Source organism: Alosa alosa, chromosome 5 (genome assembly GCF_017589495.1).
Source record: "Alosa alosa isolate M-15738 ecotype Scorff River chromosome 5, AALO_Geno_1.1, whole genome shotgun sequence".
Taxonomy (NCBI): Eukaryota; Metazoa; Chordata; class Actinopteri; order Clupeiformes; family Clupeidae; genus Alosa; species Alosa alosa.
The window spans coordinates 16,178,460-16,200,583 of record NC_063193.1 but is presented as its reverse complement, the minus strand read 5'-3'; the positions used below and the strand labels follow the sequence as shown (position 1 = coordinate 16,200,583).

At 40.0% G+C, this 22,124-nt stretch overlaps 1 protein-coding gene across 1 annotated transcript in view; it reads right to left on the bottom strand.

Annotated features, from left to right (window-relative positions):
- The window catches only part of piwil2 (piwi-like RNA-mediated gene silencing 2), a 37,713-nt gene extending 25,384 nt beyond the window's left edge, over nt 1-12,329 (bottom strand). The window contains exons 1-12 of the mRNA XM_048243459.1: nt 12,176-12,329; nt 10,936-11,407; nt 10,730-10,829; nt 10,472-10,580; nt 7,020-7,232; nt 5,916-6,026; nt 5,161-5,278; nt 4,873-4,997; nt 4,360-4,440; nt 4,159-4,272; nt 917-1,105; nt 728-812 (exon numbers count right to left, since the gene is read on the bottom strand). Coding sequence (XP_048099416.1) covers nt 728-812; nt 917-1,105; nt 4,159-4,272; nt 4,360-4,440; nt 4,873-4,997; nt 5,161-5,278; nt 5,916-6,026; nt 7,020-7,232; nt 10,472-10,580; nt 10,730-10,829; nt 10,936-11,373 — 1,683 coding nt within the window. The 5' untranslated portion in view covers nt 11,374-11,407; nt 12,176-12,329. The remainder of the gene's footprint in view (nt 1-727; nt 813-916; nt 1,106-4,158; nt 4,273-4,359; nt 4,441-4,872; nt 4,998-5,160; nt 5,279-5,915; nt 6,027-7,019; nt 7,233-10,471; nt 10,581-10,729; nt 10,830-10,935; nt 11,408-12,175) is intronic.
- Between the last annotated feature and the right edge of the window lie 9,795 nt (nt 12,330-22,124).

Genomic DNA, 22,124 nt, shown 5'->3' with positions numbered 1-22,124 from the left:
GAGCAATGATCCACGTTACTTTTACCCCCAACATTTCGGGGAACCAGCTAAACTGATGAAGACATTGCTGCAACGCTGGAGGACAGTACACATTGGTCGTAGTGTTATCCGATTGCGTCGAAGTGCGAAATCATTCAGAGTAAACATGGTCTAGTGTTATCCAATTGCGTGCAGTGAGAGTTTTAAATGCATGCTTGTTGCCGCCCCTCGAGTTGGGCCATTACATTGTTCTTGGCCAGACCCTTAATCTTTCTAGATTATCAGGGTCTGATTTTCCAGGATAACAATGAACTGCATTACTCAGCTAATAAAACACCCTGAAAGTGATACTGAGTGAAGTGATACCGAGGCTTATCCTACAGTACCATTTCCAGCCACAGGGTGACACTGTATTGACAGACAAGAGAATAACCTTTCAACTCTTCCCAAATGGTTTCCAAAATAGACAATATGTCCTGCAGGTGTCTGAGCAAACTAAAAACAGTGTTGCATGATTGAACAAATCAGTTAAATCTGTGTGATTCAAAAACTGAGCTAATTACTCGAGTCAGATGGTGGGTTAGCCCCTGCTGGACACATGAGCCTTCGGGGCAGAGCTGACCATCAGGGCCTCACATGGTCAGAGACAGCCTATCCAAGAACCATTTGTTTACAAAGCTAATGCAATCTTGCATAAACAACGTAAGTGAACTGAATCATGCAGAGTGCAGTTTTGAAAATACATGACCTTTCCCCGCGGCTTTGCCCTTTCTTTTGGACGATGCATGAGGAGAGGCTGATCTTGTTCTTTGATGGTAATGCCATAGTTTTTGCTACATGGAAAAAAATCAAAGCAACAAATGGGTAATTACTTTTGAGAGTAGAGTAAAAAAAAGTGTGAAACGGCCACATGCTAGTCGCACTACAGCAGGTTCACCTGTAGTAGTCCAAGAAAGTGGTCTGGGTTCCATCCTCCAGGGTAAAGGTGTCTCTTGGGGACTTCGACCACTCAATGTCATCAATGCGATAGGTGCGGTTGTTGTAGCGAGTGATGACGATGCTGCCGATGAGCTCTTTGGTGCACACCTCCTGGAAACTCTCTCGGCTCTGCTGGTGAATGGCATGCCTGGAAAAAAAAAAAAAAATATTATTAATTGAAATTGTTAATTTCAATTTAATATCAGTTATAGAGCACCAAAACATTGCACATGTCTCATGGCGCTTTACGGAGTGTAAAATGTTACCATTCATGTCTCAAGCAGATGCTTTTGAGCAAATCCCAGGAGATGACGCTGTATTTAAGCAATGTAAAATATCAGAGTACCGGTAACTGCAATTTTTTTTCCAACCCCTAAAATGGCAAACCCCAAAAAAGGCACAATGGCCGTGTCCAAAACAGAAAAATCCTGCCTTCTAAAGCCCTATTCGGACGGGATTAGTTTTACGTGGGGACGTAGGGTAAAGTAATTATTACCAGGGGTTTTAGTCCCGTCTGAATGTGCCACGTCAGTAATAATTACGGAGAATGTCAGTACAAATGACGGGCGACTTTTGGAAAACAGTCCAGAAAAAATACCTCAGGTAATATTAATCCTGTGCGAATACAACCCTCTGTAAAAATGTATGTAGATATTCCGTCATATCCTGTTTAAACATGGTTTTCCGCGTTTTTTTGAGCATGGAGGCGTATGAAGAATCACTCGGTAATAAATAATGCAAGGCAACCACAGGATGATGATTTTGCCTGGTATAGTAAAGTATAGACTTCCAATGTAATCGACAAGGAGGGTGAATAATAAACTTGAAATTCACACTGAAATAATGAGTAAACATTACTCAGGCCATGTTGCATGTATGAATGCAATATCAGGAAGCAAAGTAGCTTGCACATGGTGACAGGGAGATGACAGCAGTGCGTAAATCGAGTTACTCCTTCCACTTCTGATTAAATACAGAGGTTTCTTAATTCCGTGCGGATTGTCCATTTATATTACAGACGTACAAAACTAATCCTGTTCGAATAGGGCTTATGATGGCATTCAGTGGCAGCAAGGCATCGAGGCATGTCCGAATCAAATTTCTACATGTGATTCTTTCTTCTATGATACCTTTGTTTTGCCGAATTTGGCAGTGTACATGTAATTTTTCATACTGCCTTTAAAGATTCTTTAGAATGTCTCTGCTTAAACTCCCACTGATTAAGTCAGTGGTCAGTATTGTGGCATGGCGTTCCCGTAGTGGGTAGGGATGTCACCATATACTGGCACTGACCATAACCATTATGTTTAGCCTCGTTGAGTGCTTTTTTGTAAGTGATAAGGCTATCTCTCCATGAAATCAATGACATACAGCGGGAAAAATAAGTATTGAACACGTCAACATTTTTTTCAACAGCAAGTATTCTTCCAGTGAGGCTATTCGCATGAAATTTTCACCGGACATTAGTATTAACTTAGGTAATCCACACATATATAAAAAAATCCAAACATTAATGTCTAAAAAGTAGTGTTATGAGTAAAAAAAAGTGGAATGGCACAGGGAAAAAGTATTGAACACGCTAAGAAAAATGGCAAGGAACAAACTGCAGTACACAAACGCAAAAGAATGGTGGGCAAGGAACAAACTGAATCTATAAGTTAGTTAGAGAAATTCATCCCTCCCATCTGTACAAATTGATATAATATGATCCAAACCATTCAGCAAAATGAAACTCTCAATTGGTTTCAGAGAAAGGAAATCAAGGCCCTGACTTTAATTCAATTTTGAACAGTTTTGAAGTTAACTAAAGATCAGGATTCACAGGGACCCCTTTGAAAATCTTCAATATTAAAGGACTCATCTGTTTAAAAGAATGGGCCAAACTCACACCAGAATACTGTGACTGATTAGTTTCATCATACAGGAAATGCCTTAAAGCAGTTTTGTCAAAGATTTCACAGGGACCCCTGAAATCTTCAATATTAAAGACTATCTGTTTAAAAGAATAAAGGCTTTTTTCCATACAGGAAATGCCTTAAAGCTGTCATTTAATAAAGGCTTTTCCACAAAAGTATTTAAGAAATTTCAGCAGGCGTGTTCAATACTTTTTTCCTGTGTCATTCCACTTTATTGCACATAACTCTACCTATGGACTTTAATGTTTGGATTTTTTTATATGGGTGGATTATCCGAGTTAATACTAACGTCTGGTGAAAATTTCATGCAAATAGCCTCATTGGAAGTATACTTACTGAAACAAATGTTGACGTGTTCAATACTTATTTTCCCCGCTGTAAAAATGTTTCATCAGTTCACCTGGTTGCCTTTTCACTGCCTTTTTATAACTATTTAATTCTCTTGGCCTTGATAAGCATGTAGTGAAAATCTGATTTTGTGACAGCCCTAGAAGTGGGTGATTTTGCCTTTTTCAAGAGGATCCATATATTGTGACAGCCCAAGCAATGGAGTTATCTTTAAATGTTTTACCAATGAGTTCTGTGATTTGTTTTGACATTTGGACAAAATCCATGAAGATTGTCAATTTGCTGGAGACCTCATTGAAAGGCAAAAAGTGCAAAACATTAGACTGAAGTTTGTTTACAGATTAATGTGATTAGCTCCCCACTCTAAGTAAAATGTCAAATTCCTTGACTTTAAGAGACTAAAAAATAGAAACTCCCATGACCTTTGATGACCATGGCAAGCATGTGATTTAACCATAGACTAAAAAAATACTACATAGAAAATACTAGTACCAATTATGAATATGCTTCAACAAAATTCCCTGATACTACATGTCTTTTTAAAATTCCAAGATATTCCAGAAAGTACATGATCCGTGGAAACCCAGCGTAAACACCAGTTAGTACATAACACTTAGATTATCATAAATCAACTAACATTTCTCCATCCATTCAAGTTCCCTCAGTAAGACCAAAAAAAATCTCATCTGTCTTGGAGTGCAGAACATTAACCAACTTGATGTTAAATCCTGCACTTACTGTGTTTCTGTATGTCATAAACTATCTACCGAGGAGTCTGCCTTCCATCCATTCAATGAATAGAGACTATTTCCAAGCACAACTCACAGTAAAACACTCCTGCTGTCAAGCCGCTCATTCAGAGTTCAGTGTCACTGTCTGGGCAAGCAAACCTAAGCCATTTCACCGACCAAAGCAATTTTTGATTGCTTGAACTTACATGACATCCAGAACAGAGTCGTTCCGCAGCACTTTGTGGGTCACATCCACAGACAGATACAGGCCTCCGTCCGTGCGTTTGAAGCAGGTGGCATATCCAGGCCACACCTGAAGTCTGCAACAAAACACAATCCTGGGTCAGCGGCCGCTTACGCTCCACTTGTGCTGAAGTAAAATGTAAGGTCAAAAGAATATTACATACCTGTGCTTTCCAAGAATAACAGCACAGGTGGGATCAAAATGATTTCGCCCGACCAATTTCAATCCCAAGATTTTCATTACCCTTCATGCACGCACGCACACACACACACAGACAGACAGACAATGGTGTCATGATTTCGGCTTCAACTCACCAATTGCACAAAATTCAAAGCTTATACAGCTAATCATATTTGACATGGATAATTAAATACTGTTATGAAAGGGAGCTTTTTAAGCTTCATAGAAAACAGACATTATCTGAAGTCTGTCCTGCTTTTGTGTTACAGCTGAGACCACTCAAAAGAAAGCATGTTTTTTTGCTCAAGGCAATGAAGAGTGCACAATGCACTCAACTTCATGTGGAGAACAAAGAAAAGATTAGCCAGCTGCAGACAGCACACCCTGTTGGGTGTTCTCCAAAACGCTGTCTCGGGGGTTTTGTGGGTGAAAACTGATGTCCATTATACGAAATGAATGTCTGTCTGCGGATTTTGCGAGACATTCTCTGCCTTACCTCCTCAGCACAACATTGTAGAATGGGAGGCAAAGATCAGAGCTAGGGGGAATGATCTTAGTCATCTGGATCTTAATGTCAATTTCCTGACCATCGGTCTTCCTCTCACTTTTCAGTTGCACCACCTACAGTGGAAACATTGGATTATTGCCGGTGCTGGTGAAATTGTAAGGTGATTGTAAGGCAAACAAAATTGTAAAGTGGGCTAATTTGAAAGATTAACTTTTGCTTTCTATGACAAACACATCAAAACCAAGTCATGTAATGTAATGTTGAGACAATTCCAACCTCGTTGAGGCGAACAGGGAGATAGAGGATTGAACCATCAAAAGCGATCACATCCCCAGTAATGGAGCGGTGATCTTTCATCATTCCAAATCTCATTCCCATGGATTCAACATTTGGGCTGTAGAATATATATAGTGCAGATTTTTTTACAGGTCAACATTTCTCTTTACAGTAGAGCTGCACAAATTGGGGAAAATATCAAACTGCTATTTTTCATATATATATATATATATATATATATATATATATATATATATATATATATATATATATATATTGCAATTGTTATTTGATTTGTGATATAATTTCTGAAAGTCAATATTCAGTTCAATATTCCAAATTTCAATTTAAGTTGGGCCACTTCTGATAGGTGAACATAGTGCATGAGAATAAAGGAATGAAATGAATTCAGCAAAATATATGGAACTTCTGGAGGACAATCTGATTCAGTCTGCAAGAGAACTATGAATTGGGAGAAGATTTACTCTGCAGCAGGACAATGAGCCGAAGCCTATAGAGAAATGGTTTAAAGACAACAAGGTGAATGTTCTGGATAGGGCTGTCACTTTTGTGAAAAAATCCTGTTCGATTTGAGACATAAGTGTTCATTGAATCGATTTAAAAAACAAATTGATTTATTGTGTAGTCAGTTGAATATATTTGAAGAACTCTTTTTATTTATATATATTTTGAAGACATCTCTTTTTCTGATAAATTGCAAAAACAATCAAAGAGAAAGAAAATACAAAACTCACGTGAAGGTTACGTGATACTGGTACACAGCATCATTCTTACATCCAATAGCAATGTAGTTTGATCCAACCCTAACAGGATTACCCTTAGTACCGGCCTTCTGTAGTGGCTCTCTGTAACAATAGAACACGATTTTACGTTATAGTATGTCATGTATTTGATGCTCTTATCCAGAGCAACTCCGAGTGAATTAACTACAGGGATGCTCCCTCCAGAGTCCCTTGCTCAGGGCTCCAATGTTGACAGGCAGCCCCTGGGATTGAACGCACAACCTTCTGTGAATTCCACGTGAAAGGACTGATCTTTAACCACATTTATATTTATTCATTTAGCTGACACTTTTATCCTAAGCGACAAAAATGAGTAATAACATTCAAGCTCCATTGCAAGGGAGAACTTATGTAGTAGGGCTGCAATGATTAATTGATTAATCGATTAGTTGTTGACCATTAAATGAATTGCTAACTATTTTAATAATCGATTTAACGGTTGGTGTTTTATCGATCAAACAACTAATCGATTAATCGAGAAAATAATCAGCAGATTGGCCAACTATGAAAATTATTAGTTGCAGCCCTATTAGGGATAGCAATTAATACTGTCACCAAAGTATGAGAGTGCAGTGAAGTTTTAAGTCAAAGTGTAGCCGAAAGACACACAGAGCCACTAGAGCAGGGGTCTCCAACAGGTAGCTCGCGAGCTACCAGTAGCTTCCCACCTGTTTCTAAGTAGCTCTCCAAAAGGTTGGAGGAAGACGTTTATAAATCTGATAACCCAGTCACTTAGGAAACATGTTAAAATTCCTATGAAATCAAATTCAGTCTACAAAGAGAGAAAGTAAATGAGTTGAAAGGAACCTTTAAAAAGCATACAAATCTTATTCAGCGGTTTTGGGTGGAGATTAGCTATGTGAATGAATACCTGTACACGCATGCTACTACTAACATAAAAGCTCTCGGCCATGTCCATTTTGTCAAAGTAGCTCTCAGAGGGAAAAAGGTTGGAGACCCCTGCACTAGAGCATCAAACAAATTAGACAAAAAAATTAAATCATTGTTAACAACAGTGTCTAGAGAAACCGTCCTTTTTCAGTCGAGGGCACTTACCGTGAGGCCTCCATCTGTAAAGGGGCTTTTGGTGGAGAGCCCTCGGGGTGCATAGGGGGTTCTTTGGGAGGGGAGCCGGTCAGGGGAGGGCTGAGGCCGGCAGAGATGGCCGCTGGGCCCGGGGGGAGCATGGACGAAGAGGTGGGCCCTCTGCCAATGCCCATGGTGGGAACAGTGGCACGGCCTGCTCCGACAAGTCCTTGCCCGAGCCAGCTGAAACATTTGTACAAACATTTTATACACATTTCAGTCTCACACACAGCCAAATAATTTTAAGCACTGTGCACATCCTCAGACATTTTAAATCAAACGTTGCCCCTCTTTTTATGCCTCCAGACTAGGGTTGGGTATCGTTTGGGGTTTATCCGATACAGGTGCTAAATCAATACTAATACGGTGTCTGTGTCAAAACGGTTTAAAGGTAAAATGGCTTACCATGGATGCACACACAAGGAATTGGCAAGTAGCCTAATCAATCTTTCCTCTGCTTTAAAGTTTATCCAGTGCAGATGATATCTTTAAATGTTCAAATGGCTTGCCTTGGAACTGCCAGGTCATGGGCAATGCAATTGCAAGTAGGCCTAGTCTTATCTATGGATTCAGCTTTCAAATTTATCTAATGTGTTCTCAAATGCTCAAATGTCTTCCCCCTTAAAACACAATCATTTTAACTTTATATATGCCATTGATGAAGTATTTCAAATTCCCAGCGCTAGTAGGCATTTTAACAGCAACTAGGCTATGCGCAAAACATTAGGCTACCTCCCGTCAGAGAAGCTTAATTAGCGATTTAGTGTGGTGATGGTTCCATAGCCTCTTTGACAGTTCGGGAATATCAATGCAGCAGAGGTATGTTTGTCACATACATATTTATGTTTTTACAAGCAAACTTTTAGCTTCAAATTCATGCTATATGGGCCTAATGCATATGAAAGATTAATGTCATTATGTAGTTCGGAAGTTATCAAAACATACCTTGAAACAGTTGTCACGTTACAACTTTGCTGATAACATTTTAAATAGACGCCAGTTAGCGCATTACCGTAATTTCTACTAATTTAAACTATTAGCCGCGGCTTATACATTGATTTTGCAAAACTTCTTCAGCTATGAGGTTAGTCCACGGGGCCAGTTAATATGGTATTAATATGGTTTCGTTTCTTTTAACCTGCATGAAATGCTATCCTGCGGCTTATACACAATGCAGCTAATACACAGGAAATTACTGTAGCAAGTTTTTTTTGTAAACTAGGCTGTTGGTGTTGTTTCATAGCCTTTTGCTTGTGTGTAGTTATTTGCTAGATTTTGACAAGAGCTTGTGATATTGCTTTAAAGTAGGCTACTTGGCAATGGCATGGGCTCACATGAGCTGTCAAACACAGTCCAATAGCCTATGCCCCTCTGCTTTAAGCTTATCTTGAAGTGTTTATGTTAGCTAACTGTATATTGAATGTGGTGCAAGATGCTACAGATGGCGCATGACATGCAGTGATGCCTCATATAAATTTTTTTTTTTTTTTTTTAAAACCAGAGACTGTTTAAAATGAGGCACCGAAATCCACGTCTGTTATTATTGGAAACGAAGTTTTGTCAGGATGTTAATATTAGAGTGGTGCTCAAAACTTATACCTTGCTGACCACGGCAAGAATCAGTAATTCCCGGTGGTAGTGTAGTGGGGCGGTGGTAGTGTAGTGGTTAAGGAACTGGGCTAGAGTGCAGTAGCCATCGCCTAATTGTCTGATAAAATGAATGAAAATGAAAAACATACAAAACCAAAACATTATGTGAGTAAAGATTATATTTATAAACCTGGTGAAAGATAAAAATATTACTTAACAGAGTGTCTTATGAGAAAAACAAACTTGCATATCATGACAAGAATATGGGAAAAAATATCTAGATTTCACAAAGTGTACACATTTACACTACCGGCAAATTTCTGACCCCAAACTTTTGATTGGTAGTGTATTTGATGTTTTTATGCAAAAATGCTTGTGCATTTTCACACTGTTGTGATGCCATGTAGGTGGGGGAAAAAACACAAGAAAAACATTGGGTCTGTGTGGTCCTTCCTTAGTGTGTTGGGTGCACCAATTAAAATGATATTTCTTAATTTTAGGATAGTAGAAATGCATCCGATCATACAGGGCTTAAAGCAAGGAAAATTTCTGTGCCTTAAATAGTTATGTACAGGCAAATGTACAGACTGGAATTTCATCATTTTAGGGGCAAGGCCACTTGGCCTTCAGTTGGGCATATTTGGTGGGGGGCACAAAGGCCACATGTCAGGGCACCAAGACCAAAGTTAACTATACTGTAGTAGGCTATAAAAATGATCAAAGTTGTATTTAGCCTATTCACAGCAGTAGATCTGCATCACTGTATGAAACATTACAAAAAACATGAAACATGACATATTACATAGAACTGTAAATCATCTAATATTTACAGATATCTATGCTATATTTAACATTTATTTTATATTTGGCCTGTTATAAAATCATGTATTGAACAATTTAAGCACAGCTCAGCTTTAAGAAACTCAAATAGCCTAGATGCATGCTTAGCATTTTGTGATCATTAAGGCTACTTAACCTTAGTCAGCTGTCCTCTGATTTACCGATATCTAGGCGATATTTGTAACTATTTATTTCTATTAGGCCCGTTATGAAATCATGTAGAATAATTTAAACACATTGTAAAACTTAAAGCCCAATTTTGGAGACGTCCATGCATGTCGAAATTTGCTGCAAATTCAAAACTGGATTACTCTGGAGTGGCTAACTGTACAGGGGGCATGTGTTGAATGAAGGGTTCGTGAAGTATTCCACCGAGATGGATGGGTAGGGAACCGTTCACCGCGGCAACAAATAGGCTACTTCGAGAGTAGTTCAAGTGAATGGGTGAATTTGGAAGCACTTCATTCTTGCCGTGCGCTGTCACTAAACGACTAAATTAATTTGCGCTGTGAATGCTAAGATTATTTTGACAGACCATAGGCTAAATAAATATCGCTATTAGTCAGACGCAAAGCAGAATATTGAAAGAAGGGGGCACCAAGGCCCGTAAACCTCTGATTTTCAAAGAGGCATCACGGCCAACGCAAGGGGCAACGGCCATGGCCGTCATGAAATTCCTACCCTGGTTATGTATTTTCAAATCTTAAATGGCCCGACCCATGTCGGAATTCAGACATAGTGCCTGAACTTTACGGCCTGATAAAACACAAGGCATCTCTCAAAAAGTGAAGGTTTGTTTATGAAGATTAATTTCCATTTTCCATAACAAAGTTAACATGGACTGAGTAGCCTAAATGTGTAGGCATGGAAGAGGCACCACTGTTGGAACTATGACCAAACCAGTCCATGTCTCAGGAAATATATTTAACAAGTAAGCTTTCAGTTACTGTAGGCTAGTTGTTCAGCTTATATGAGTATATATCAGTATGTACCTGCTGCCACGACCCATCTCCTCTTTCACTGGTCCGTCTCCTTCGGAACCGATGGCTGAGCTTACACCCACTTGGGGTGTCACAGGTTCTCCTCTTGCACCTCTACTCACTACATACATAACAATTTAGAATGTTATGCAGCCATAGCTACTACATCCAAACATCATTACATAATGTCATTCAAACTGAAGCCTGTATCTGTTCTGTGAGTGGACAAACAGAACAGAACTTGTGTCATTAAAACCAAAACTGGCTCACCCCCAGGCATAATTCCTCTTCCCCAGGTGGTCCGGGAGGACTCAATGCCCATGCCTCTGAACATGGAGACCAGGGAAGAGCCAGGAGTTGTCACTGCGACCTTCGGTCAAAAATCATTTGTGACATTAGTCAGGATCAGAGGGATAATTAGCCAATACATTATGTTAATCACTTTTCACAATAATGACACAATCTTTGAAATGTACCTCCTCTTGGCTTTTCTTGGCCATCTCCTCCTCTTCAGCTTGCAGTGATGGCATGCCTTGAGGCGAATCTGGTTTAGCAGGCTGAGCCAGAGGAGTTGGCATCACACTGGGTTCCACGTGAAGGAGTGCCGCTCTGCCAAGCCCTACTGATGGTTGAACAGCTTGAAGAAACAGCCCTCTGGCACGGCCCATGCCTCCATCATCTGAAGGCAAAGGCAGTCCCCTTGCTAGTCCTGTAGAGGGTTCACTGCCTGGGTAAATCAACCCTCTACCAAACTGACCACCTGGTGCACTGGCCATGAGCTCAAAGCCCCTGCCTCTCCCAAAGCTTGCATCTCCTGGTGGCAGTAACAGACTGCGACCACGGCCAATGAGAGCTTCCTCTGGCTTGTGGACTGCACCAGGGGTTCCAAAAAATGGTGGTTTATTCGGATCCATGTTTTCAGTGCGATCCAGTAACTGCTGGGCACACCTGCAAAGAAATTAACTTGAAACTCACGCTACTCCTGACTTCACAAACTAGATATAGAATAGTGATTAGTTCTACTATTCCACATGAAAATACAGTATGGCACACTGGAGCTTAACTTGCCGCTAGTGTGACATACTGTAAGCCAAATACTGAGTGCTAGTTAACATTAATCGGAAATCTTCACATAAATCTTGAAGTGTAGGATTCGTGTTTTTGATGCAAACACGCCACCACACCTTACCCATAAATAAATGAACAGTTTGATGATGTGATCAAGTCTTTCGCATAATGTACAAAATGTTAAAACAAATTTAAAAGATTTCCTTTCCATATTACACAGCTGCCTTGTAAGTTAGCTACCTAGCTGCTCAGGTGCAGCACAAACAGCTGACTAGCTATGCCACGTTCCTATTAACATGCTAGTTAGCCATCTTCCACATTTTATCTATAATGTTACCAAAGGTGAGAAAAACGACGCCTATGTGGTATACTTACGGTGCAAGTAGAGATACGGTAAGGCTTCTCACAATTCTTCACTTTAAATGAATAAAGGTGTATCTAATGCCAACAGTCTAACTTTTCTGAACCATGGGAGAAAGGCACGTGTCAGAAGTCTAACGTTAACAGATGTCAGGTCAGGTGCGCTCGGCGTTTTGCCAAATATGTTATGGCAGAATGTTTGTCTAGTAAAATAGGTCTCAAAATGGCAACAATATGGATATATTTCCATCTATCAAGTCACAACACAACCTGGTACATCATTCATACCTGAACACGTGTACTTCCTCGTCGTTCTGCCTTCTGTGCCAATGTCTCTGTAACGTTAATGAAGCTCTGATGACCCGTTATATGGTAAGACCAAGACGTGCTGTGCACTGACAGACCGTTGCGAGAGAAAAGGGAGACCCGGGAAAAACGTCACTTCAAGAGCTGCACGTGTAGGATGCATGGATCCACCACCCAAACAAGCAGACAGCAGGTACTTCAGATGACTGTTTTCCCTCTTTTTTCTTAAAAAAAGAACACGATACTAACAGTCCTGTACATCCGTTCACTAAATCACACTTCAATTTGCATTTTTTTTTCCCCACTCTTGAAACTTTTGTGTATGCTTTGTTTGGCATGCCTGAGTGTGTGTGTGCAATGCACAGAAAGTAGCCACTTCTAAATGGGACCCACTACACAGTAGGGTGATAGAATGATTATATAGAATTTATTTGGTCCTTAAGGTCTCTGAATAGGGTGTACATTGGTTGGGCTGAAAATGGCATATGTGCTGTTCCTATGCGCCCTAATGCAAGCCTGGTTAAAAGCCCTAGAATGAAACGAGAGGTTTTCTCCTTTATGGTATGCTCATGAATATTAAGATGAGCTGTCGATTGATTGGTTGGTTTACAACGAGCTTAAGCTCTTGAACAAAACAGCGTCATATTACAAGCACTCACTCACTGAAACATCGAAATTGTTGATATGGACACATTAGGTGTTGAACCATATATGTGGAGCCAGAATCAGAGGAAGAATCTGATGTAGAGGAGCAACCAGTCGCCCATAGATTACAAATGACTACTTCAGAATGGTAAGTTTTTCATTTTATCATTTTACACGTAGCACTACCGTTAGCTGTAATACTAATGTAATAGCCTACTCACACTTCAGTGTCCTAGCCTAAGCATAGCGTTGTATTAGTCTTATGTTAACTTTGTAAGCAGCATAACAGTTATTCATTTGCACACAAACAAATGTTTTTTACAACATGTAGCGCTACCCCTCGTGCATTTTCTGTCGGCGTCCAGTTAAGCGAGAAAGTCCATAGCCAATGTGTGGCGTGCAGATAGCTATAATGAAATGAGTGCTGCTTTCGCAAGGAAAATAGCCTATACTCTCGTTTTAGTCAGTATATTGTTACCGTTCTCTCCTGCTGAATGGGTTATCTGATTAGGAGTTACCTACATTTATTTGCCACGTAACGTTAGTAGTAATATGTGATCTTACAACAGGCGTCCAGTTAGCTGGGCAAGAGACTATTTCCATTAGTACCAGTTCAGTATGTTATGGCCGTAATGAAATGAGTAGCCTACTGCTCACTTTCGCTTCAACAAAATATTACCACCGTCATGTCACGGGTAATATTTTTTGTTGACCTTGAAAGCAAACTACTCATTTCTAAACACCATAACCTCTGAACTACCACTAATAGTAGGCTCTTGCCTAACTAACTGACATCGTCCCTTGTTGTATATATTATTACATGAAGCGAAGACAATAATCTCATAACCAGATGGCCTAATCAGCGGTAGGCTAACTTCTATCCTGCTGATTAGATCTGGATTATAAGATTATTACCCCCGTTCCTTGTAGTGATATGTGAACTTACAATTACATCCATCTCCCTTGCCAGGTGTACGTGTGGAAACTATGAACGCATGCCTCAGGAGAGAGAAAATATATGTTGCCGGAAGAAGTACCCCAGGTAACTAAAACTGGAGATATTTACTCAAGCTAATTTGTGCTTTCTGCTCATTCAAAATGACAAAATAACAGCATGGTCTTTATATTTGTTTTTACAGGTCATGAGAAGAATGACCCAGGTTCCGGAGGAGATAACCTGTATGATTGACCATCCTGGCCTTGAACCGTGTGCCTCAACATATATTCTTTACAAAATGCAATGAACATCTACAGAGCTGACCATGGGCAGTTGAGAATAAGAGGGATGGAAAGGTAGGGACAATCTGATACAAGTGTTACCAGCTATATAATATAAATCAAATGTTTTAGCCAATATGCATTCATTATTAGTTCAGCAGGTCCGAAAAAAACACAGTTTGATGCAAACAGTAAAATGACAAACTTTATTTTGTTTCAACACAATCATACAGTGCTATACTCAAAAATATAAAATATTCAAAAAATAAATAGTAAAAAAGTGTGCCTTTCCACTCTGATTTCTCTGAAGGCAATGCAGACACTTGGCCTACAGATCTTTCATGAGCTGGTGCTGGGGTTTCCTTGGGCGAAGTTGTGTGTGGTGCTGCGCATACAGAGGGAGTTTCCGGAAACATCAGGGCAGTATGTCGGGTTCAGACCCCCCCTCGACTGAACCGTGACACATGCTCAGCGACAGCATCCTCCCTGGAAGGTCTGGGAAGCTGAGCACACAAGTCTTGGGGGCACAGGAATCTGCTGGGCGGCATCCACATAAACTTAAGGGAGTCATGGACGATCTCTTCGAACACCAGTCTTATCAGGTTAAAAGACATAGCCTGTTGTGTGTGAATTAATAAGTTATTGTTAGTGTCTATACCGTTGCACATTTGTTTACTAATCGTTTGTATGAAAAAATATATACATTTTAAACTTACAAATCGTTGGCTCTGTCTTCACTTTTTGACCGTGTAACCTCCCTTTTGGCCTTTGGAAACACAAGCCTGTTCATTAGTTTCCCTTGGCTGTCTTCCGTTGTAGGCTTTGAGCATTCTCATTGAAATGCATAGCTGCAAGGTACAACCTAAATGAAACAGCAGAAATGTTGTAACAATTGTCACTTGTCACTTTGTAAAGCACACACCAAGCAAAATACTACTATTAACTCACAGCAAAAGCATTGGCTAAAACCTGTAGGCTGTGCCAAAGCTGTACTCTAACCGGTGTTGTTACAAGTGCCTTTCAGTTAGAGCAGCCTAAAACTGTAATGATTTGCATTTTGATGGCTGGCAATTAGGCCTGATCTCACACTTTCACTAAACAAAACCCATTTCTGTACACAATGTCTTCTGAAGGCATCAGGCGTGTGTGTTCTCAGCTGCATTGCATCAAATATCTATAAAATAATTAAAAGTAGATCAGTTGTGAAGTCATCAGTGAAAGACAAACACTTCCTGCAGGGACAATGAGCACAATGATACCTTTTTCATCTTTGAAAATGAAGCTCCACAAAAAGTAAATGGCAGCAGACAGCTGAAGGTTGCCCACAGGGGTGCTCCCAATAACTGGCTGACTCTTCCACTGTCGGAAGAACTTGCAGTGAGGGGCATAGTTGGTCGACGCTAGGAAGGACCCTCTTCTGCGTGGCAGGAATGTACAGGTTCTTGTGCACACAGGGCAGATCTCGAACAGGCTGAAGAGGCATTGCTCAAAACAAAATCTGTCAAAAAACAATTGTACTGTCTGACAACAGTCACAATGCATATAAATAGCACTGCTGCATTGTGAGAGTTGTAACTTAACTTACAAAAAGCTGAGATGATTCTGTCTCCATTGTAGCAGACTGTGCAGGATCGTTATGTGGAATCTTGAGGATCAGTGCATGCAGAGGAAACATCTTCCACCTCCTCAAATTCAAGGCGAGGTCTCTGCTGGCCTCTGACCCTTCAAAGGAGTTGAAGAGAATGGCCCAGAGACTGAAGGAGCCGTTGTGCCTACTGCCACACTTTGGCATTGCGGCGTTGCCTGTATGCCTTCAAAGGGGGAGGGGGAGACTATTTAGTGGGGTGTCATATGGATTGCTCGGTGCCGAAGGACAATGTACTGCTGTGATACAACATACAATTTACTAATCAGTCATATCTTTTGTATATAGACCCATTCATACTGGTTGAACAAATAACTTTCACCAGCCTTCCCCACAAAAAGTAAATGCAGGTCATTCAGTGAGATGAATAGTATGAATCGCCTATTCATACTCTGAATACTTCTTTAATTTGTTGTGAATGGCTCACTAATGTACTCAGTCATCAAGGTAAGTAATTGGGCAACACTGCTCTACTAAATGCTACCCAGTAATAATGCTACACATGTTTGGAACACACAAACACCATAACACGTCTGATAATATTCATGATAACATAAGAATAATTAGAACGTTTACCTTTGCTTCGTTGGTGAGGTCTCAATGTAGTAAAGAAAGCTGCGTCCTTGAGATGCCACACAATGAGGATCTGTTTGGCATGCTGCAACTTTTGTTCGTGGTTGTTCTTGTTGTTCTTGTGATGTGCTCTGAAATCATTTTACCACGATAATGTTAACGTTACTCCCTAGTTTCCACTTCTAAAAGTGGTAACAGGATCGACTTAGGTGGGTAACATTACAGCTTAGTGCTAGCTTCTAGCAACCAAACTATCGTGATTCTACTCAGCTTTAGCTATCTTGCTGGAATAGAATAACAAAATAACCTGACGAAGACCTGGACAAACGTGCATCGTAAAGTGTAGATTTACATGTCAACATGTTATTTATTCGAATGAAATAATGTTACCCCCATTGCTAACAAACTGAATCGTAACACATTCTCGGTACATGTATGTTGCTATACCGCGATATATGCTAGCATTGCTATCAACCGTTTAGCGACAAAATAATACTTACAGCTTGTGGTTGTGATGACCTTCACGGTCGGAACAGCCCCTCGTTTCAGTAAAAGAAGTTTGGCAAATCCTGCTTTAAACTGTCCAAGATTTTGAAAGCTGTCTTGATGGTAAAATGTTTAGAGCAAATGAACAGCTGAGTCGAACTTTGCAGGATCTTCTGATAGACAAACATTAACGCAGTCTTGGATCCTTGGGAAGACTGTGACAAACTTCCCTTTCTCCGTGCAGCCTGGAACACTGCATTTACCTCTCTGGCTCATTTTGATAGAGAAACTGCCTGCTTTGTAATTCTTGTAGAAGTAAACCCAACAGTAGGCTAGCTAAACTAGTGTCTGACATCTTCGACCTCTATTCATGTTCTTGGGCCAGCGAACCAGTGGGCTGGTCTGTATGTAAATGTTGGGGCGTGACAAATGTACAGGCCAGAGCCAAATAAGGCACCACTTCAGAGTTTGCGTAAACTCTGAGCTTCTTTGGATTAAGCCCGTTTTATGGCGGGGTTTTAATTGTGAGATTTGCAAGGAAAGGGAGGCGTGGATGGGGTTTTGAACTTCTCTGTATCTCCATTTCACCCACTGAACTATCGTTATTCATCTATGACGGGGTAAACTCGGTTTTGCATTCTATGACCCCTTTAAAGGTGTTTTGCTAAAAGCAGCCATAATGAAATGAAGGTGTCATTGTTTGAATACTTCACACACCGCGTGCTTTTTAATTTCACAGACTACAACTACCAAGCTGGAATCAAAGCACATCGATTCCCCTCTCACACCCTGCACGCTTAAAACAAAATAAACAGACAGGGTCTCAGTCTCACGCATGTATAGGCAAAACTGTATCAGACCGTGTAATCGTTGGTAAATCTTCCATTGCACAGAATGATTTTGTAGCACGTGCAATAAATGACAGTCGAAAGATACAAACAGTGCTGCTATACATTTGCTTGATATAACCGCATTTATAGTTTTCTACAAATACAATAAATCAAATGCCTCCATCACTCAACCAACGCTAACAGTAACATTACCTAGGTCCTTATTGATATTACAAGATTAACGCATGCCTGCAGTAAAACCAAACATCCTCAGATTTATTTAGACTTCAAGAAGAAATGGGAATTACACTTCATGTGAACATCGTCCTATCCTTATTAGATGTTAAGCTCGTAAATTACAGTCCTTGTATGAAGCGTCCATTGTTTTTCCAACCCACTTTAACTTCCAACAAAATTACGTCTCACTGCAACGATCGCTATCTAGTGGACAAAAGACTACTTCACGCCAATACTGAAAATGCAGCCATGATGATGATGATGAATATTTATGTTGGCTTTCTTTTAATCCTACTGATTTTCATTTTTTACGGGGGCAAATCACAAATGAGTGATTATGAGCCAGGTTGATGTGGGCCCTGAGACCAACATACCATAAAAGATTCACAGAGAACTGTGTCTGCCCTACCCTCCTTTCGGGTCCAGTCCAGCGGGGGGCTGCAGATGAAAACGAAAAAATGGCGGTTCCATGCTATCCATGTGGGGGTACATGCCCACCAAGTTTTGTGTACCCGGTCTTTCAGTGTCCCGGGAATCCTTGTTGGTGTATGCGTCACTAAATGTACACATACATTATTTTATTGTGTAGGCCCCCATGAACGAAAGTACACAAAACTTGGCATGCATTCAGAGGGTGTCATAATGATCCTACACTTTTAATTTCGTGCAGTTTTGACCTTGTCAGCCAGAGATATTGAGATGAAAACACCTAATTTTTGCTGTTTAATTTTTAACTAGGTGGCGCTATACATGAAATAAGTGGTAATGGGATGGGTTGACATGCCCCCTTAAGACCAACATACAAAAAAAAGGTGGACCTCCTAGGCCCTACAGTTCTCGAGATATTCACAGAAAACTGTCTCCAGCCACCTACAGGCAAGTTGGTGTATAGTAACATAAATTAATTTATTGTGTGGCCCCCCATGAATGGAATTCCACAAAACTTGGCGTGCATACAGAGGGTGTCATAATGATCCTACACTTCCAATTTCGTGCAGTTTTGACTATGTTAGGTCACAGATACCTTCAATTACACCACCTCATTTTTACTTTTTGTGTTTAACTAGGTGGCGCTATACATGAAATGAGTGGTTATGGAATGGGTTGACATGGCCCCTTGAGATCAACATACAAAAAAAAAATGGTCCTCCTAAACCCTACGGTTTTGAGATATTCACAGAAAACTGTGTCTGCCCTACCCTCCTTTCGAGGTTCAATTCAGCGAGGGGCCTACAGATCAAAAACGAAAAACGATGGTTCCATGCTATCCATGTGGGGTTACATGTCTACCAAGTTTAAATGTACCCCGGTCTTTCAGTGTCCCGGAATCATTGACGGAAATTTGGGCATCGCGAAAAAAAAAAAAAAAAAAAAAAAAAAAAATCTGACTAAACCTATATGACCGCCCGGCAAACTCTTGCGGTCATAATAATCTAAATGAGCCTTTACAAACAAAATTACATTAGCCTACTTGAGCCTGATGAAAATAAATAAGTTTACACATATTAAAGCACAACTTAAATTATGAAAATAATAAATAAATAAAGGCCGCTCAGTATCAAGAAAACAAAAATCTATAGATTTTCGGGACAAGCCATCTGTGAGTGGTGTTGGCATAAATAAGAAACACTTTGATGTGAAAACAAAAAAACAAAAAACAGATAGCCGAGGCCTATAGCCCCACTTTTTTTACAAATAGGCCTTTTTATAAACCATGTGGTTTTAAATGTAGGCTACATTTCATAACATGATTTTAAGGTAGTTGGGTTCTTTTGATATCGAAACAACATGCCATGATGACCTGGAATTGAACATTTAAAGCAGCATTGAAATTTGTTCCAAAATGAGCTATAGCTACTTAAAGGCATGCTGCAAAATCTTGCTAACACCACACAGAGGCCTACTGGCACTGCTAAAAGCTTTCTAACATGCTAACTGGTGTCTTTTGGCGATATCCTAATGCCATGCCGTGAAAGGCTTTCTTTCAGAACAACGAACTGATTTGTGCATTCTGGATGGCTGATGGGAACGAATGTTTAGGATATTTGTCCTTTGAATGATAATATAATCAAAATCAATTTGAACATGATAACTAGTTGACTGATAAAAGCTTACCCAAAAAGTGAAAAATTGTTAGTTGCATAGTGTTGCTTCATGAAAATGTATTCAAATAGCTGTATCTGTTTGATCTGTTGATATCTGTTGTTACAAATTCAACTGTCTCCTAGATACCACCTTTAATAAATTATTCAAAAGCCTTTCAGCAACACATCTCTAAAAAGTTGGGATGGGGGCAACAAAAAGTTAGAGAAGTTGTAATGTGAAAGATAATACATTTCACAACTAACTAGCACCGGTATGAAAACAAGAGGCAGAAATGCAGATTCGTCACTCTGAAAACCTATGTGGACAAATCAACAATATAAGAACATTTTCCTCAACATGAAATGCAAAGACTTTGAGGATTTCATCATATACTTAATTTCATTAAAATATTCAGACATTTTTGTAAACAAGGGACAGGGCTGAAAAACAAATGTGCAGTTCCTGCCATTCTATTATAAATGCATGGGGTGATATGTGTATGCTTTCATTTAAACAATAGTGTCTTATATGTTTTCCCATTTTAATATGCCATTCTATCTTATGCCAACAAATGAACAAATTACAACCATCATTATAATCATATGAACATAAATCTGTGCATTGGTATAGAAAATAAGTCCAGATATTGTGGTCAAAGTAGCAAACATTCAAAAACTTGATTGTGCAACACCTGCATGTGCTTTCATGTGCCTAAAGAGAGGGAGAGGGAGGGGGGGTGATTCAATTTTGGGCAGAGAGACGATGGCATGGGGTGAGTAAAGGAGCAAAAACTGACTCATCTAGTTGAAAATAGCTTTGTCTAGGGTGCTATTGTTTTGATTTTAATATTATATGGTCACATAAAATAGAAAATGATACCACTGAGCACCTTCTCATCGAGTCAGTGCGCACCAGACTGCACCAGACTGTGATTGACAGTCAGATCTCACACAGCCCTGCTCTGATTGGACCAGAAGAACCGGGAGCTGTGGATTTTTGCAAAACAAATAACATGCTCTAGGTGGAGGTAGAAGTGTGTTTTTTTTTCCTATAACAGCATAGTGTCGGTTTCAGTGAATATGATTAAAACAAAATCTTGCCAACTGCAGCTTTAAGTGATTATTTTTCACAACAGTGAGTGATACTTTTGTAGCCTAACAATTTATGTCTTGGTATTTGGGGGGACATTTTGAGCATTTTTGAATATTGGGGGAGAAATGTCCCCTTCAAAGTATATCATGATTATGGCATTGGGGTGGATATAATGAAAACTGAGGCTGGAAATGGGCAAATGGGCCCAATCTTGAGGGATCAGAATAAGGTTGTCCATGTACATGTTTACGGTGATATAAAAATATAAAACCTGCATGGCATGATTTACATACAACAGTGTGCATCTTGGCCTGCAATTGCTGTTTATCCTGAGACTGGGAAAGAAAACATAACCATAACCATGATCTGCAGTGACAAACATCAATACCATTCTGTCCATCAGGTTGGAAAGAGTCTAATGACCAGTGAGGGCTGCTGTTGCCAGCACACACAGAGCAATGACAGCTGCAGTGTTGGGATGCATGGTCACCAGAACCCCAAGGGTCATCAAGCATGGCTGTTTCACAAACAAGGTTCCCACATCCTGGTACTTTTCCGGTAGTCTAACCATATCTGTTTCCTTTAGATTTGTGTCTATTCACATTTTCATGAGAGACTGCTGGAGTGGTCAAACTGTTTGCCAAAATCAGCTTTTTGTATGTCAATCTTATTTTTGTTTTCCAGTGCAACTATTTGACAAAGCTAAAAAGTAAGACAAAAATAGGGGCAGGGGCTATAATGAACTCGTCCGACTGGAATTTCAGTAAACCCTCTCCACTGAATTTAAACTGGAGTTGGTGTGTGGACAATTGCGATAGCATTCCCTGGCATATGGATTTTTCACCCTCAAGTTTTTTTTTTTTTTTTTAATGATCATATCTGATACCAGAGTGTTATGGTGTGCCACACAAGAAATATGACCACATGTCACTGAACGTCGTAATGCGTGGCAAGCGCAGTATTCCTTTCTGCGCGGAGAGTACCGCGTGATTCCCTGCCTTTCCACTTTCGTATGGTGCTCCGGACGTCACCACACTGTAGCGAAGCTCTCAGAAGAATGACGCATTATCCACCTCTTCTTACGTCTCCAGACATCACATCAAGGGACAGTGTTATATTG